At 38.8% G+C, this 17,989-nt stretch overlaps 1 protein-coding gene across 2 annotated transcripts in view; it reads left to right on the top strand.

Moving 5' to 3' along the window:
* scaf8 (SR-related CTD-associated factor 8) overlaps nucleotides 1-17,989 on the top strand; it is a 285,263-nt gene that overhangs the window by 82,122 nt on the left and 185,152 nt on the right. For both annotated transcript variants that reach the window (XR_013888261.1, XM_080200340.1), the window contains exon 4: nucleotides 13,377-13,538. Coding sequence is in view for 1 of the 2 variants with exons in the window: in XM_080200340.1 (XP_080056466.1) it covers nucleotides 13,377-13,538 (162 nt within the window). In the remaining variant the exon portion in view is untranslated. The remainder of the gene's footprint in view (nucleotides 1-13,376; nucleotides 13,539-17,989) is intronic.

Raw genomic sequence — 17,989 nt, 5'->3', positions numbered from 1 at the left:
CTCAGTTGCCAGGATCTGTGTTTTTTTCATTTTTGTATGTTTTCTCTTAGTTTTACTTTGCCTCTTACCTCTTTAGTTATCCACAGCTGCCTTTTTTTCGCAGGTAGGACTCTTGCCCTTTTGTGGTCTAAACTGGTTCTGTATCACATTATTTGTTTGAACATTTTCCATCGATTATCTGTTATTTCACCCACAAATAGATCATTCCAGTTTACTATCTTGGTCTTATCCCTTAGAAGTCAACCTTGCCTAAATCGAGAACGTTGGTTCCTGCTTTCTCTCTTTCTTTCCAACGGTACATTGTAGTCTTTTCATTTTATGATCATTATTAGATAAATGTTTGTGCACAATTCTGCTAAATCTGGCTCATTGCTAAGTCTAATATGGTATGACCCCTTTTGGTTCTCAGCATAGTGTTGCAAAAAATTATTCTGGGCACACAAATTGACTGCCTTTCTAATATTTGCTAGTCCGCATATCCCAATCTAAACAAAACTGAAAATGCCCAATTAAAACCATGCTGCCTGTGCCACGTTGCAAGGTGTAGATGTGCCCTTATGGATTGCACTTTTTGCAATTTGTACATCAGACACACTTCTCTGCGTGTATGTATGTGTTAGTGTGTAGTCATGCAAGTGAGCATGAATTTTAAAACTGCATCTGTCTACGAAACTACATGCTTGCATCTATGAGCATCATGTTTGTTTAAGTACAGATTTATTGGGTGCAAACTCTTCTATCCAGTACATATTGTGGAGATGCATTTGTGATATGTGTTTATCTTCTGAATTTTGAAGTACTTTAAAGTATCTGTGAGTTGTTTTACAATAGAATCTAATGATTCTATCAGCCTTTGCTGAATGGATATCTGAACATTTTTCTTTTAATTTTCTAATTAGTATGATTATCTATTTAATACTGTGGTAATTTGTCATATTTTCTTGATTACTTGTGATCGCACAACAATCAGTTTCTGCATGAAGCAACATAAAATCCACAATATACAATGATTTTGTGAACCTGATCTTTGCATTTCTTTATACTGATATCTGGGCAGGAATTCTCTAGCTGTTCACACAGTTGGGATTCTACAATCCCACAAGCAGTGCACCACCTTTCATGGGTTTTGGGGCAGCATGGGATGACATCCTAGGGAGTTCCCATTGACAGCGGCAGGGCCACAGAATCCCGATGCTAGCGAACAGCATGTTGCCTCCCACTGTTGGGAAATACACGGCTGGGAGGCTGGAGAATCTCGCTATTTCTGAATTAGCAACAAATTAGACCAATGTAGATAGAACATATGTTCAATGAGCAAGTAGCAAAAATAAATGAAAATCAGCCATCATGAAGTCAGAAGAGCTATGACAAATGCAAATTGGTCTTGCAAGAGGAGACAAACAGAGAAGGTCAATATACCAAATGAGAGGTTGAGTGGTGCATGCTAGCAACCTATGCCCATAAAGTGTTAATTCAGTTAAGTTCTTTTAAAGATACTCTTTGGGTGGTGGCATACATAGTGTAGGCTAAAAGAGAGGGGTTTTACAAATGCAAAGAATGGTTTTGATTGGAATTGAACAAGAAATAGTTACAGAAAGAGTAGAATCAAAACTGCTATGAGAAATGTCAAGAACAATTGTCACAATATGTTAAAGGAAAGAGGGTTGCTAAAATAAGGGGTGCACTTTAAAGTCAGACATTGGCGGTACTGTCATTCGATTTCAGTTCCTGCACAGGCTGGTGGAATGTGCAAATGTGGCAGATGAAATGTAATGCAGCAAAGTGTAAAATGATACATTTTGGGAAGGCGGGCAATATAAATTAATGGATGTAATTCTGAAGGCAGTTCACAAATTATTGAAGGTGATGGGCAGGTTGAGAAAGCAAATGAAAAGGTTTATGAGATCCTGCACTTTATAATAGAGGCATTGTGTATGTAAGCAAGGAAGTTATGGTGAACCTTTATAAAGCACTTATTTAGCCTCAAATGGAGTATTCGTCCCAAGCCTGGGTACCACACTTTAGGAAGGATGTGAAGATGTTTGGGCAGATGCAGTGAAGATTTAGAAGAATGGTTCTGGCGATGGGAGATTTCACTTAGATTGGAGAAGTTAGTGCTGTTCTCCTTAGAGAAAAGAAGTTTGAGCGGGGATATGGAGGCGTTTAAAATCAAAGGGTCTAGATACTGTGGAGATAGAAACTGTTCCCCATTGGCAGAAGGATCACAAATCAAAGGGCATCAGTTTAAGGAGAGAAACATTTTTACACAGCAAGAGGTAATATCTGTATTGAACTGCCTGTGTGTGTGAGGGAGGCAAATCAATTGTGGCTTTCAAAAATGTATTTGATAATTAGCTAAACAGAAAAAAAATCAGGGCTACAGGGAAAAGATGGAATAGGACCAGCTCAGTTTCCCTTGCTGGCTCAGCCATTTTGGGCTGAATGGCTGCTGCCAGTGCTGTAACATTTATTGTTTTATGGCAAACTTGCTTAAACACTTGCATTTTATCAGCCTTCATTGAAGCTGGTGAGAATAAAGTATTTGAAATATGATAAAATTAATAAATCAAGGAGAGTTGTTTACTAGAGTTGAATGCAATGCTTGAATATATTTAAACATAACACTAGTAGATCTTTGACCAAGAGGGGTTATGTCTTCCTCATCACTTTCCTTCTCATATTTCTCAACTTTTCCTTTCTCTCCACCATTTTAAATTGATGTTCTCTTTGCAGTTCCAGATTCTGAAGTTCAGATGCTCTCTTTTTCCTCTGTCATTACGAGTCTCTTGTTGTTCTACCATTGCCATTCTCTCTTTACTTTGCCGCTCTTTCTCTTTCCTTTCCTTCTTAATCAAGCTGTCTCATTTCTTTTTCCTGTTGCAACCTTTTCATTTGTAATTAAATTAAATACCCAATTCCAGTGACTGTGATTGTGTCACTGGCACATTTAACTGCTGCACTACTGCTGAAGTTACCTTGTCCTTCCTTGCCCTTTCAGGCAAAGGCAACTGCGGCTTTGTTTTAAGCACCCATTGTAAATCAATCCAAGTGACCTCTTCCACAAATTTTTAGTCACTGAAAGAGCCACTTTCATAAGGCACTCCCTATTTAAGCTAACCAAATGCAACACCTGAAAGAAAGCATCAGTTCTTCACACTCACTGTTTTTAACTTCAGTAATTCCAAGCCAAACAAGGAATTATACTTTTTAATTCTGGCAGGTTTGGGTCCCGGACCAGAATCCCAAATTATATCAGGAAGCCAGACGAGACCCCAATAATTTTTTCTTAAATGTGAGGGTAAGATATTTCTTTCCAAGAATTATTAAATTTTATTTACTGACGTCATTTAAATATAACCCCAACAGATGAAACAGCTGAACTATTAACAGTTAAACAATATTTAAAAATGGAAGGAAGCAACTTTACTTTCTAGCTTAATGCTATTCCAGTTCCATATAAGCCCCATTCATGTATAGATCAAAACCACTTTCAAAAAAATAGTTAGCAAACTCAGGCATACTTGCTTTAAATTGTATTAACAGTCTTGAAGCTTTCAGAAAGAGATTTTGTGGAGAGTGAATGAATCCTCAGGGACAGCCTGCACATGCCTATTATTTCAGCAGACCTGCAACTTAGTTTTTGTTCTGCCACAGACCTAACTCCTCCCATCACCACCATGCCAGCACTTGATGATTCTTTCAGACAACCTAATCAAAAGCCCCAGGGGAAATCTCAATCTATAAACAAAATCCATTAGCTCTATGAAGTAAACTACATGGCTAAGATAGTTATCTTATCTCCCAACATTTGAGCTGCACTCCTTGCAGGCATATTGACTGCCTGTAGAATAAAGCTGATTTTTTAAAAACATTCTCCTTAAACATTAAACAATTCTTCATGAATTGTGCTACTATCATCACAATGATGGCAGCTTGTATATCCCTGATGATACAATGTTATCGACTGATTCAGTTGTTTAAGATGAAGGAATTGGTGGGATGGTGAAAACTATTGCCTCTCATTGGAGAGGGCAGGCAGGCATCTTACATTTAGAATTGGTGCATTCGGGATTGATGTCAGGAAGCACTTCACATACAGTGTGGTTGGTGGAACACTAAGTTGATCGAAATTGTTAAATAGAAAATTAATAAAGTTCTGTTAGGGTGTTATAGGTTAAAAATAGGAGCAGGAGTAGGCATAGTTCCTTAAGCCAGCTCTGCTATTCTATAAGATTGAATTTTCTCACCCAATCCTTGAATTTTTTGGTTTCCTTGGATTGTAAGAATCTGTCAATCTCAGTCTTCAATATATTCAACAACTCAGCTTCTACAGCCCTTTGCAGTGAAGAACTCCAAAAATTCACAGTCTTTAGCAGAGGAATTTCTTCTCATCCCATTCCTAAATGGCTGACATCTTGTTCTGAAATTGTGCCCCAAGTTCTAGACTGTAGCCAGAGAAAGAAGTTTCTCAGCATTTATCCAATTGAGATGTCCTACAATGTTGTGTTTCAATGAGATTATACCTCTATCTTTCAAGTGCCAGAGAGTATAGTCCCTTTCTTAGGACAACCTTCCCATCCCAGGAATCACTCTTCATTGCACCACCTAAGGAAAGTGTGTCCTTCATTGGGTACTTGAATCAAAGCTTTACTTGAGGTGTGGTCTCATTAGATCTCTATGCAATTGCAACCAGCCTTCCTCCATATTCCGACTTCATTACAGTATAGGCCAACATAGTATTTACCTTCCTCATTATTTCCTGTGCTTGCGTATTAATATGAGTTTTGTGCACATGAACATAAATTTTTCTGATCACCAAGAATTAATAGTTTCTCACCATTTAAAATATATTTTGCATTTATTTTCTTCCTAACGATAAGCATAGAATCTATAGAGCAGATGGAGGCCATTTAGCCCATTGAGCCTGCACCGACAACAATCCTACCAAGTCCTGTTCTATTCCCGTAACCCACGTGTTTATCCTTAAAATCCCCCTGCCATTAAGGGACAACTTATCATGGCCTGTCAACCTCACCTGCACATATTTAGACTGTGGGAGGAAACCAGAGCACCCAGAGGAAAACCTTGCAGACACAGTCACCTGAGACCAGCATTGAACCCAGATCCCTTGCCACCGTGCGCAACCTCACATTTCCCCCGTGTTATACTCCATATGCCTCCACATGTCCCTTTGTAGATTTCTTGTTTTCGCGCGCACACACACACACACACACACACACACACACACACACACACAATTTACTTTCCTACCTAACTTCGCATTGTCAGGAAACTTGGGTACCATTGCACTTGATCACTTCATATTTTTTAAATATGTAAATATTTGAGGTCTTTGTAGTGCTGTTTGTAACTGTTAATCTGAAAGCAATTATTTATTTGTGCTATTTTCTGTCTTTTAACCAATCCTCCATTCATGCTAATGTATTTCCCCAACCCCATGAATCCTAATCTTGTCTATTAATATTTCCTATGACACCTTTTTGTAAATCTAAATATACTGCACCCACAGGTTCCCCCTTTACCTACCTTACTAGTTACATGTTCAAAAAAACTAACAAATTTGTCATGGTTTCTCTCTGCCTAATCATGTTCTTTCCCAAGTTCCCTGTTGCCTCCTCAGTGGATTCTATACAACATTTTTCCAAAGATTTCCTGTGCGCACCAACCATAATATTGAGCATAAAAACAGAAAGTGTTTGAAAAACTCAGCAGGGCTGGCAGTATCTATTGAGAGAGAAACGGAGTTAACACTGAGTTCAATGACTCATCTTTGGAACAATATTGAACACTTTGAAGCCCATTTTATTCATGTACCCTCACTTTTGGTGACCAGTGCAAGGAACCCACGAGTCCTTTCTCACAAGTGAGACTGTTCACTGTGCTACTGCCTTACTTTTCACTAGCCCACCAGAAACAACCTTCTCTAAAGTACCCCCTTACTCAAGCCTTGAACTTGTGATTTTTCCTAGATTCTCTCCAGTGTTCCCAGAAACCTTCTCCAAGGTCATCTTGTCTAAGAGACCCATTTCCTGCTCCTTCAACTCTATTAGCATTGAACCTCTGACCACCCAACTTACATTCCTGGTCCACATGTTACATAGAAACAGGAGCAGCAATAGACCATGTGGCCCCTCGGGTCTGCGCCGCCATTCAATAAGACCATGGCTGATTTGTTTGACTTTTAATTTCTATAGTCCTATCTGTCTCCAATAACCTTTTATTCCCTTGCCTAACAAGAATCTATCCTTTTATTCCCTTGCTTAACAAGAATCTATCTACTTCTGCCGTAGATACTCAATGTCCTTTCGTCCACCACCTTGTGAGGCAGAGTTCCAAAGTCACACAGTCCTCAGAAAAATGTTTCTTCTCTCTGAGCTAAAAGGATGGCCCTTAAGTTTAACACAGTAAAAAGTCCGACAACACCAGGTTTTAGTCCAACCGATTTATTTGATAATAGACTCACAAGCTTTCGGGGTTAGTCCCTTCGTCAGGTGAATGGAGAGTTCTGGCCTCAGACAGAGCATATAAAGCACAGACTGAGGCCAGAACTCTCCATTCACCTGACGAAGGGACTAACCCCGAAAGCTTGTGAGTCTATTATCAAATGGACTGAAACCTGGTGTTGTCAGACTTTTTACTGTGTTTACGCCAGTCCAACGCCGGCATACCCATACCTTAAGTTTAAAACAGTGCCCCCTAGTTCTGAACTCACCCTCAAGAGGAAGTATCCTTTCCACATCCACCTTATCAAGACCATTCATGGTCTTCTGTTAGCTGGTAATGTTTTTCTTAATCCTTGGGTATTATGTCTCTCTACTTTTAAATTTGCAGTCATCGTTGCTCACCTCCAAAAAAAAATTGTACCACCATCCGTGCAAATTACCCCACCATCTCCAGTGTCCCTTTGATGCAGTTAATCATATTGTCATCTTCCAATGCCAGTCCACTGTTGTCCAGCTGAAAAGACTACATGCATCTGGTTCCATTCTTATCTAACATTTTCTTCCTGCTCCTGTAGTTTAAATTGTGACATGATGATTCCCAAGTCTACCATCTCCTCTTTCAGCTTTTCCACTAAATTGTCAGTTTACTTTTTTGACATTCAATACTGGATGAGTAGACATTGGGAAAACTAAAACCATTGTCTTCAGTGTCCAGCAGTTTTCTGGCTGCTGATTCCAACCCCTCCCTGGCTATTGTCTGGAGCAGAACCAATCCTGCTACAATCCTGTTTGCAATTCTGATGTCATATTTGATCCCAAAATGAGGCTACAACACACTGAATCATCACTACCGACTACCTGTTTTCACCTCCAAAATATCATCCAAATTGGTCTCTGCCTCAGGTTGTCTTCTGCCGAAAGTCTCATGCATATCTTTATCACTTCCATGCATTCCTAGTTAACCTTCTATATTCTACTCTCTGTAAACCTGAGTCACCCAAAGCTCTACTGCCCCTGTGCCCAAATACCATTCACTGTCATCCCAGTGCGCACCAATCTATATTGACTCCCTATCAATCAATGCCTCAATTTCTTCAAACTCTTCCATGGTGTGTCTCTCTGTCACGCTGTCCCTGTAATCTGCTTGAAATTCACAGCCCTCCAAAATATAAACGCTCATTTGCCTCCAAACTTTGAGCATCCCATTTTAGTTGATCCGTGTTGGTGGCCGTACCTTCAGCTGCCCATAGCTCCCTAAACTATGGAATTCCCTTCCTAAACCTCTTCATCTTGTTCCTCCTTTCAGATGGTAAATAAAACCTGCAGTCAAGCTTTTGACCGTCTGACCTTCGTGCTACGCTTCACAGCACGCCTCTGAAAACCCCTGGGACTTTTAATGTTTAAGGCACTTTAAAAATGCATGTATTTTTTGCTGAAAAGTGAGACCGATGAATTGACAGTCAGCAATAGCAAAAAACGTATGCCAGTCAAATTCTAACCACCCCCCCCCCCAAAAAAAATCATCCTTTAGACTATACTAACTTTTGCGAATAAAGTTTATAATGCTGAAAAGTTACAAGCAAATTATTAGTTTTTAAGTTTAATGTTTTCTGATTTAAAAATGTCCTTGTTTCAATCTGAGTCTCCAGATCTTTACAAGTGTTAAGCTGTATCTTTTTGTCTGAAGCAACCCTAGCTGGCAGACTGTAGTTCACAATCCATTGCATTGCATACAGCTTTAGATACTTTAATGATTCACAGCAAGTTTAGAGCATGTCGTTATTGCCCTTGCTGCCCCATCAAATAGAAAATTACAGAAAATGAAGTTTTCTGTCAAAGTAGTGCAAAGACAACTTTTTCTTGTGGATCTGTCTTGAAGCATTGTAAAAACACCATGCACATACACAGCTGTAGAAAAATTTGAAGTCAGGAATAATGTGGACAGGTCTTTTGATATTTGTATTTGTTGATCTCCCAAGGTGTGCCTGGTGAGGGAGTCAAGACCTTGAGCAGCATTTAGTGGATGAATTGATTGGAGTTGAGGGATAATTAGATCTGAGCATGCTAATTAAACTCTTGTCTCCTGTTTAGTCATAATTTGCATTTTTAATTTTGACATTAGAAAGATGCAGACTAGGAGCTTCTCTGCAGTACAGCTGAGGAAATGGGAGAGAAAAGGCTGAAGTACTACAATGTTTGGATAAAAGTTATACTTCAGATGTATGGATATGTGCAATTCTATTTGAATATTCACACAAGAATTTACAGTGGTGTGATTGGCAGAAGTAGTATATGCAGAAGTAAGATTTGTAATACTGTAAATTGTTACAGAAGTTGCATCTTTTTGTTATGTTGATCTGAATGATGGTTTGAATTCTGGACATAGTCGGTAGTGACTGGAAGACCTGAATGATCAAATGGGGAGTAATATGGTTACATTTAAAATGTTCCTCTCTGAATACTACTGCAACATTGTTTAAGGGAAAGAGATGAATAAAACTAGATGTGGGCTTTGCGCGCTGGAATCTTTAGCTAGAAACTGCTTCTCTGTTAGTTGTTGGTGCAAAAAAATACCTTTCAGGAAGCAATCGAAAATGGAGAGACCTCTTTCAACGTTGAGGTGCATTTTGTCCTCGTGAAACAATATATTTTGCAACACCCTGTGAGCTGAGCCACTGTACATTATATATATTTGAAGAGTTGAATCAGAAAAGTATAGCTTTTTTCTATTTTCAATGTTTGAACATGACTGTTGCAGCTAGAAATAAGTCAAATGTTACATTTTTAAGCTTGAATATGCAATTTAGTCCTAACAGTTTGTTAAAATAGATCTTAGCAAAAATCCCTAAAAAAGGGCTGAAATGGAAAGTGCAGTTTTCACAAGTTAGATTGCTCATTGTTTTGACTATCTTATTCGTATAGTCTGGAGGAGTAATATGGAAAGCATTAACTCTGTTTCTCTCCCCAAGATGCTGCCAGACCTGCTGAGTTTTTTCAGTATTTTTTGTTTTTATTTCAGATTTGAGCATCCACAGCATTTTGCTTTGGTTTAGCCCTATAAATAATTTCTTTATATTTATTGAAAGAATCACAGCAGTATTTTAAAGAGAATAATTCTTCCCAGTGCTCCTAGTTATTATTAGTCCCTGCAACAACAAAGTCATATTTTCTTAATCTGCTTCTTCTGATCATGTTAGCACAGATTATTTGGTTAATATTTGTTCCTGTTTGTGAGAGTTCACGATCCACAAATTGGTTGCCACATTTTTGATATTACAGTAGTGACTGCCCTTCAAAAGTGCATCATTGTAAAATGTTTTGGGATATTCTGAGATCATGGAAGATTGTTACATATAAAATCTCTTTTTTTAGCAAACCTAAAAAATGTAAGATTTTCCTTAAAATTGTTAGATAATTGTTCCACATTCTTATGCTTCTGCAGACTTTTCTGTGTCTTGAAGGCCTGTCATTCACATTGCTTTCAAGCTTTCAACTTTATTTCTCTGTATTTTCTTTGTGTCTCTAAACGTGTGTCTGTCTGTTGTTGGAAAAATGCTTGAATCCGTCATCAAAGAAGAAATAGCGAGGCACCTTGAGAAGAATTGTTTGATAGAGCAGACGCAGCACAGATTCGTTAAGGGGAAGTCGTGTCTGACAAATTTATTGGAATTCTATGAGGATGTGACTAGTGCAGTAGACAGAGGGGAAGTGGTGGATGTGGTGTTTCTCGATTTTCAAAAGGCATTTGATAAGGTGCCGCACAAAAGATTGCTTCAGAAGGTTAGGGGGCATGGAGTTGGGGGTAAGGTGTTAGCGTGGATAGAGGATTGGTTGTCTAATAGGAGGCAGAGAGTTGGTATCAATGGGTGCTACTCTGATTGGCGGTTGGTGACTCGTGGAGTGCCGCAAGGATCGGTGCTGGGGCCTCAACTATTTACCATTTATATAGATGATCTGGAGGAGGGGGCTGAGTGTAGGGTGTTGAAATTTGCTGATGACATGAAGATAAGTGGAAAAGCAAATTGTGTGGAGGGTGTGGAAAGTCTGCAGCGGGATCTAGATAGGCTGAGCGAGTGGGTGAGGACCTGGCAGATGGAGTACAATGTTAGCAAGTGTGAGGTTATCCACTTTGGCAGGAATAATAGGAGGGGAGATTACTATTTAAAGGGCAAAAAGCTGCAGCATGCTACAGTGCAGAGGGACCTGGGGGTCCTTGTGCATGAGTCGCAAAAACCCAGTCTGCAGGTGCAGCAGGTGATCAAGAAGGCGAATGGGATGCTGGCCTTTATAGCGAGGGGGATAGAATATAAAAGCAGGGAGGTCTTGCTGCGAATGTACAGGGCACTGGTGAGGCCGCAGCTGGAGTACTGTGTGCAGTTTTGGTCGCCGCACTTGCGCAAGGATATTTTGGCCTTGGAGGGAGTGCAGAGGAGTTTCACTAGGCTGATAGCAGAGATGAGGGGGTTGGACTATGAAGAGAGACTAAATAAACTGGGTCTGTACTCGTTGGAGTTCAGAAGGATGAGCGGGGATCTTATGGAGACGTATAAGATAATGAAAGGGATGGATAGGGTAGAGGTAGAGAGATTCTTCCCGCTCAGAAAGGACAGCAGGACTAGAGGGCACAGCCTCAAGATAAGGGGGGGGGGGCAGTTTAGAACGGAGTTGAGAAGGAACTTCTTCACTCAAAGGGTGGTGAACCTCTAGAATTCTCTGCCCGTTGAAGTGGTGGAGGCTACCTCACTAAATATATTTAAGACACGGGTAGATAGGTTTTTGGTAGGCAAGGGAATTAAGGGTTATGGGGAGAAAGTGGGAAAGTGGAACTGATCCACTTCAGATCAGCCATGATCTTATTGAATGGCGGGGCAGGCTCGAAGGGCTAGATGGCCCACTCCTGTTCCTATTTCTTATGTTCTAAACATCAATGAGCAGCCATGGTGTTTAAGCTATGCAGAATCTTAATGACTTTGATACACTGTGCCTCTATTTTTCACACTTAGCCGTAGTTCATTTAGTTAGCCACAGCTCATCTGCTGCTGACATCCTAGTTCATGTCTTTGTACCTCTTACTTGAATATTCCAATGTATTCCTGGCTGGTCTCCCATATCCTACCCTCATAAACTTGAGATCATCCAAAACTCTGCAACCCACTTTTAAACTCTTGGCAGGCCTCATTCACCGTCACCGATGTGTGCACTGACCAACAGTGGCCTCCGGTCATGCAACATCTTGATTTTAAAATTATCATTCTTGTTTCGAAATCCCTCCATGCATGGTGCCTCTACCTCAATCTCTTGAAACCTCCTCCAGACTCATAACCCTCCAAGAGAAAAGCATTCAGGAGGCCAATGGATTGTTATCTGAAAAGGAAGAATTTAAAGGGCTACAAGGAGAAGGCAAGGGAGTGAGACAACGGATATCTGGCACAAGCAGTGTTGTAACAATTCTATGATTCTCCCTGATTCTGACTTGTTGAGCTCCCCTAATTTTAGTTGCTCTACCTTTGTGGTTCCACCTTCAGTTGCCTCAGCATAAACTTTCAAATAAACACTCTACATCTCTCTGCCTCCACCTCATTTTTGTCCCTCAAGGTACTCCTTAAAACCTACTGCCCTAATATCTCCTTGTGTGATTTGGTGTGTATATTTCATATTTTAATGCCCCTGTTAAAATGCTCCTTCTGTTTTTATTGTTAAAGGTGCTATATAGTGCAAGTTGTTTTAGCTTGTCCTCTATTATCCCAAGTCTGTTCCATTTTCAGTTTAAATTTGAGCTTTATAAATTATTATTGTATGAAATTTTATTGCAAGAAATAAATGCAAACATGAATTGTGAGGACCAGGCGACAAAAGGAAATGAAAAGAGAAAAATAAAGAGGGGAAGCAAGAGAAAATCAATTAATAGATACTGAGCACCATAACTGAAAATGTGTACTCCGTATTTTGGGGGAAAAACTGTTATAATGCTAAACCCTGGACTGTCTCATGAGCAAGGCCATGGAAAATCTATATATGTAGGGTAAATTAATTCAATGCAGTCATTACAACCAAACTTAAAAATGGTTCTGTGCTTTACAAACAAGGAAAAATTTACCAAATCTGTTTTTCCTTTGCTCAGATGCCCAAAATTTAACATTTTTATCACGTTAAGCACTCTGAGATGTCACCATTTTACTGCACTAGCCTTTTTGTTTGCTGCAGTCTACTGTTGTTTGACTATTACTGTGATGCAAATTAGTGTACGGCAATGGTAATTCTTTCAACAAATCTTCCAGTCACTATGTTGATTTTTTTTTGAGATGGGGGTGCAGCATTATTTTAAAACAGTTATTACTGCAGGAGCACTGTGGACACTAAAAAGAAATTGTTACCTGGAAACAATACCAAATCAGTATGGTATAACTTTATTGCGGGGAAAAGTTCCATATAAAAGAACAAAATAACATGATCAGCAGCAGCAGTGTGTGGCATATTTTTAGCCTTCAACGCAGAAAACTGAAACACTTTCTTAAATAAAAATCTTTTCCAATTTTTTAAGTTTTCTATTCATTTGCTATTAATGAGTTAGTATTTTTTAAATAATAGTCTTTGGTTAGTAATACATTTTCTTCTTTTTAAAAAATTTCCAGCCAAGAGGACAGAGAGGTGGTTCTGGGAATCTATGCTGTAATTTACTTTGATTTTTTTCCCTCATTGTAGGAAGGTACTCAACTTCAGTTAGCACCTAATTTGGGTGGCACAAACAAAATTGATAACACCCCATGTGGGGAGCAGCTTAATCGCACGTCATTCCATTCCTGACATGTTTCTAGTGTACAGATCAGTGTTGCAGATAACTATAAAATTCCAACATAAATTGGACATCACCTTATTAAAGTGCTTCATTTGTATTTAAATATATATTCGCAGTGTAAACCAGAATACAAAGTCCCAGGGCTGTATGTTATCGACTCAATTGTGCGTCAGTCTCGCCATCAGTTTGGTCCAGAAAAGGATGTGTTTGCGCCCAGATTTTGCAAGAACATCAATACAACTTTCCAAAACTTGTACAAATGTCCTGCTGATGATAAGGTATGTGATTTTCTTTCAGTCTGTATAATGTATGCTGATTTAGTACACAGTAATAAAATAATTTTATTCTTTTTAAGCGTTTGAATTTCATGAATCCAGCCTAGCTTGTACTATTTTTATAATTAAACCACATCGACTGAATCATTTATTTATCAAATATAGGCCAGCTAAAGGTAGGATAATTCAGAATTTGAATCTTAAGTTAATCCATCTTTAATTTTCTTCACAAATTTTAATTTAAAAATTTACTAGTCCTCAAGTGGGCTTCTGCTTAGACAGTACCAACTTGGGGAAAAATAAACTCCAAAAAGAGGACAATTAGCAATGACAAATACTGGACCTCGGACCCAATGGTCATAGCATGGTAATGATAATGATGCTGGTGTCTGTAGGAAAATTTGCAACAATTTAAAAGTGGAACTACCTCTTTTTAAAAACAATCAGAGAAAATAACATTTTATTGCAATGAACATAAAACGTATAACTACACATGGGTGTTTTTTCATTTGGCTCAATGATCCACTGAAAGAGAGTTCTGAGAATTGCATTAAAAAGAACAACTCAATAATTGATGGTGCATGTGGTCTAAAATCCATTACAATTTGCATCACTGCATGCATAGTAATTTAGTTAAAATATGACACGTTTCCTTTAGGATAGAGGCTAATGTTTACACATTTTAATTCAGGAAAAATATCACTCAACACAGCAATGATTGCGTAAAGCATGTACCTTTGCTTTATGTGCATGTTACTTTAGTAATACCAGTAGGAAACAAAACTATATGGATGGAAACTAACGGAATCTGGCAATCCTGCGAGACGGCAGCAGTTAACAAAATGACTTGCACTTGGAACCCTGACTGGCCTCATGGGGCCTCTGGGCAGCAAGTTGCCCACCACTGCTATAAATAGTCTTGAGACTGGTTCCTCACTCTTTGCATAAATGCATCCCCAAAATCACATGAAATCTGAAGGATCACTGAACTTGAACACAAATTGTCCATCCAGCTATAGTGCCATCTTGGAAAATAACATGTTGGCTGGATGTAAAAGTGTGTAGAGGAGCTGACATAATCAGTGATCTGTTGGGTAATAGCAAAGTTCAAGATCAAGCTGAAGAGGCAGAATTAATCAAAGACATTGAGGAGAATTGATTTCAGCAATCTGGATGACAAAATTACTTTCAGAAACACGTTTGATATACTGGCTGACTGCATGCCTGGAACAGTAGATTGTTGGGAGAAACTGAAGGAGCACTGAAAGCAGAGGAGAAGAGCTACTAGGATACAGAAAGTCTTTGAAGGAAATTTGGAGATATATGCAATCTTAAAGCAGAAAGGAAGATACTTATCAGAAAAGTGAAACAAAAAACACTGTATTCCATGAAGGCTATGTAAATAAAAATAGAGGTGAAGAGGATCAACAAACAAATACAAAAGACAGAAAATGCTGCTGCCTGCAGTAACGTCATTACTTTGGAAAACTTCTAACTGCCGTTTTCTGGTAGTCCAAAACACTGCTGTTGTGAATAACATTTGACAATATGGAAGCACAAGCATGAATTTGCATCTTCCAGTTTTTTAACTGGATGCAACATGCTGCCAAAATGATGATGTCTTATATTGTGTAAACATGTATGCAATTATGTTATTTAGTTTAAAAAAAAGTTTCTTCGAGATTGGTTAAATCTAATATTTGTATTTTTTATAATCAAATTTAGGCTCTTCCTAATCTGTGACCATTGGATAGATCAATTTCCCGGGACCACCTTTAGTATTATTTCCAATAGTGACTCTGGGAATAAAGAACATAGTTAATTTACTAACCATGAAATAATTAATTTTCTCTTAAGCCTGTTCTGCATTTCTCCTCTAAAACAAAACAAAATATTGCAGAAATTGGAATGAAACAAAGAAATGCTGGAAATACTCAGCAGATCAGGCAACGTCTGTGAAGAATGAAATATTTGATGTTTCCAGTTGATGACTTTCATTTCTTTTATTGAGATCTGATGAAAAGTAATTGACCTAAAATGTTAACTCTGCCTCTTTCACTATAGATGCTGTCTTTCTACTCTAATCCCATCTACACGTTCGCTTTATCATTTTATATGGTTTATTTTTAAATATGTTTTCAATTCCATTTTAAATGTCCTCAATAACCACTTGTGAAATTCCACGTTCTAATAATCCTTAGGAGAAAAGTTCTAACTTTTCTCCATGTTATTCTTGTGATAATTCTCCATCTATATCTGTTGTTCCCGATTGAACAGCAATTAAAACAAATCTTTCACTGCCCTGACAAAGCTTTTGCATAATTTTGAAATTGCTATCAATTTTTTCCTTTTAACCTCTGTTCCCGTAAAAGAACTCTGCAGTTTCCAGAAGTGCAATCATGGCAAATTAGTACTTTCGTCAATAAATGAGGGCTGGTAACAGGTGAAGTAGAAGATTGCAGAATGCTTTTTAGGTTATTTAAGTTTGCACTCTAAAGCCCACTGTAAGCACCTGCAGTTTGAATCCTCAGCCATGGGTCCTTTGGTTCAGAATTTTTGTGTTCAGTATATATTCCTGAGCAAAGTCTTGAGGCTCCCAAATAAGTTCATCTTTTGAGTCAAATTTAATGTCAGTTCTTTTCCTTTCCTGATTTTAGCCACTCTATTGGAGCATAAAAACTTGAACAGATACCCCAAATGAAGGAGATAAACAAAGATATAGGAATAAACTATTTAATTAAAATTCTTGAACCTGGCCTGATCAAGCTAATATGCACACTTCCACTGACAAATTATAATATCTAATTATTCAAGACTAGTTAATGCTCATAATTTTCTTTATCATACTTTATCCTTTCCACAAATTGTGCAAGAAGGGAGTACAGTCTTCTAGTCTGCTCCTTTAAGCATTGAAAATGGAATCTTGAGAGCAATGTTTTGGATTTCTGCATTTCCTCTTACTCATGCCAAGCATGCCCTTCTGAGCAATGCTTGCATTACTTCCATGCTGGGAATCTAGAGTCCATAGAATCAAAGGCTAACACCTTGGATGTTGAGGTAGTGTGTTAGAATTTGGAAATTGTGTGTCAGACTCCATTGACTTGATGGCTCTGATCCAGTAGCCTGGCACTTGGCATAGATCACATTCAGCCAAAGTTAGCTGGGCACATTGGAATAAAAATTAATATACATTTTGTTTTTTTTTAGTGTATAACAGTTGCTGTGAATACCAATTTCTAGGTGTAAGGTCCTAAAGTCTCGAGTGTCATGTCAATTTTGTTTAAAAAAAAATTTTCATTCTGCTTGGGTCTACCTGCCAACAGCCTGAAATCTACATTGAATCAAAGACAGAATCAGCCCTATGCCTCTTTCTGGGCCATTTCATGACATATGTGAAAGGTTTTTTTCAGTCATAAGCAGTATCTAAAAGGGTAGCTTGAGGCCATTTAAAATGCATTAGGGAGAGATATACCACTTCCCCTTCTGTGGAGCTTGGAGGACCAAGAGGGTTCGGAGCAGTTCCACTGCACTACTGGGGGCCACTGTCAGCCTGTACTTGGTCCTTGTCTATCTCATTCCTTCGTGTATTGGAGCTTGTGATGTAAAGTAAGGACTTGCTTTTCTGCTGTTGCTGCAGCAGCATATTTTCAGGATATTGTTATCCTGGGTTGTTTCAGATTGAGATGCCAGTCTAGAATGGCAGGACACTGGATATGTATGGTCCTGACCATACAGCCCACATAGAGAGAATTAAAGACTCACTGCATGGATGAGGCCATCATGTCCATGATGCTGCTCTGAAAGAGTAATTTAGCTATTTGCACCTGTCCCTTCCCTGTGGCCCTACAAATGTTTCCTTCTGTTTTCTTCCTGCTTTGAAAGCCACAACGAAATCTCTCTCCATAACAGGCTTGGGCAATGCATTCCAGATCCCAACTACTCGCTACATTTAAAAAAAAGCTATTCTTCATGTCACCTTTGGTACATCTACCAATCAGCATTAATTAATGTCCTATGATTCTTGAGCTTTCAGCTAATGGGAACAGTTTCTTTCTATTTACTCTGTCTGGCGGGGGGACATCTAGAACCATGGGACTCTGTCTCAAAATAAGAGGCCGTTTGGGACTAAGATGAGGAGGAATTACTTTGCGGAGGGTGGTAAATCTTTGGCGGGCTGTGGAAGCGCAGTTTAAGTATGTTCAAGGTAGAGATTGATCGATTTCTGGATATTAAAAATATCAAGGGATATAGGGATAGTGTGAAGAAAGGACATTGTGGCAGATCAACCATGGTCTAGTTAAACGGCCGAGCAAGTTTGAGAGGCCGAATACCATCCTCTTGCTCTTGTTTCCTCTGTTCCTGTGTTTTTAGCCTGAAATAGAATTATATCATTATATCACCCTTATCAATTGTTTCTGCTTCCTCATCAAAAAATGAGAGTTGTTGGGGTGTCA

Source organism: Carcharhinus amblyrhynchos, chromosome 12, assembly GCF_965287045.1.
Source record: "Carcharhinus amblyrhynchos chromosome 12, sCarAmb.v2.hapA, whole genome shotgun sequence".
NCBI lineage: Eukaryota > Metazoa > Chordata > Chondrichthyes > Carcharhiniformes > Carcharhinidae > Carcharhinus > Carcharhinus amblyrhynchos.
Note: the sequence above shows the minus strand (reverse complement) of the source record. Positions and strands in the feature narration are given on the sequence as shown.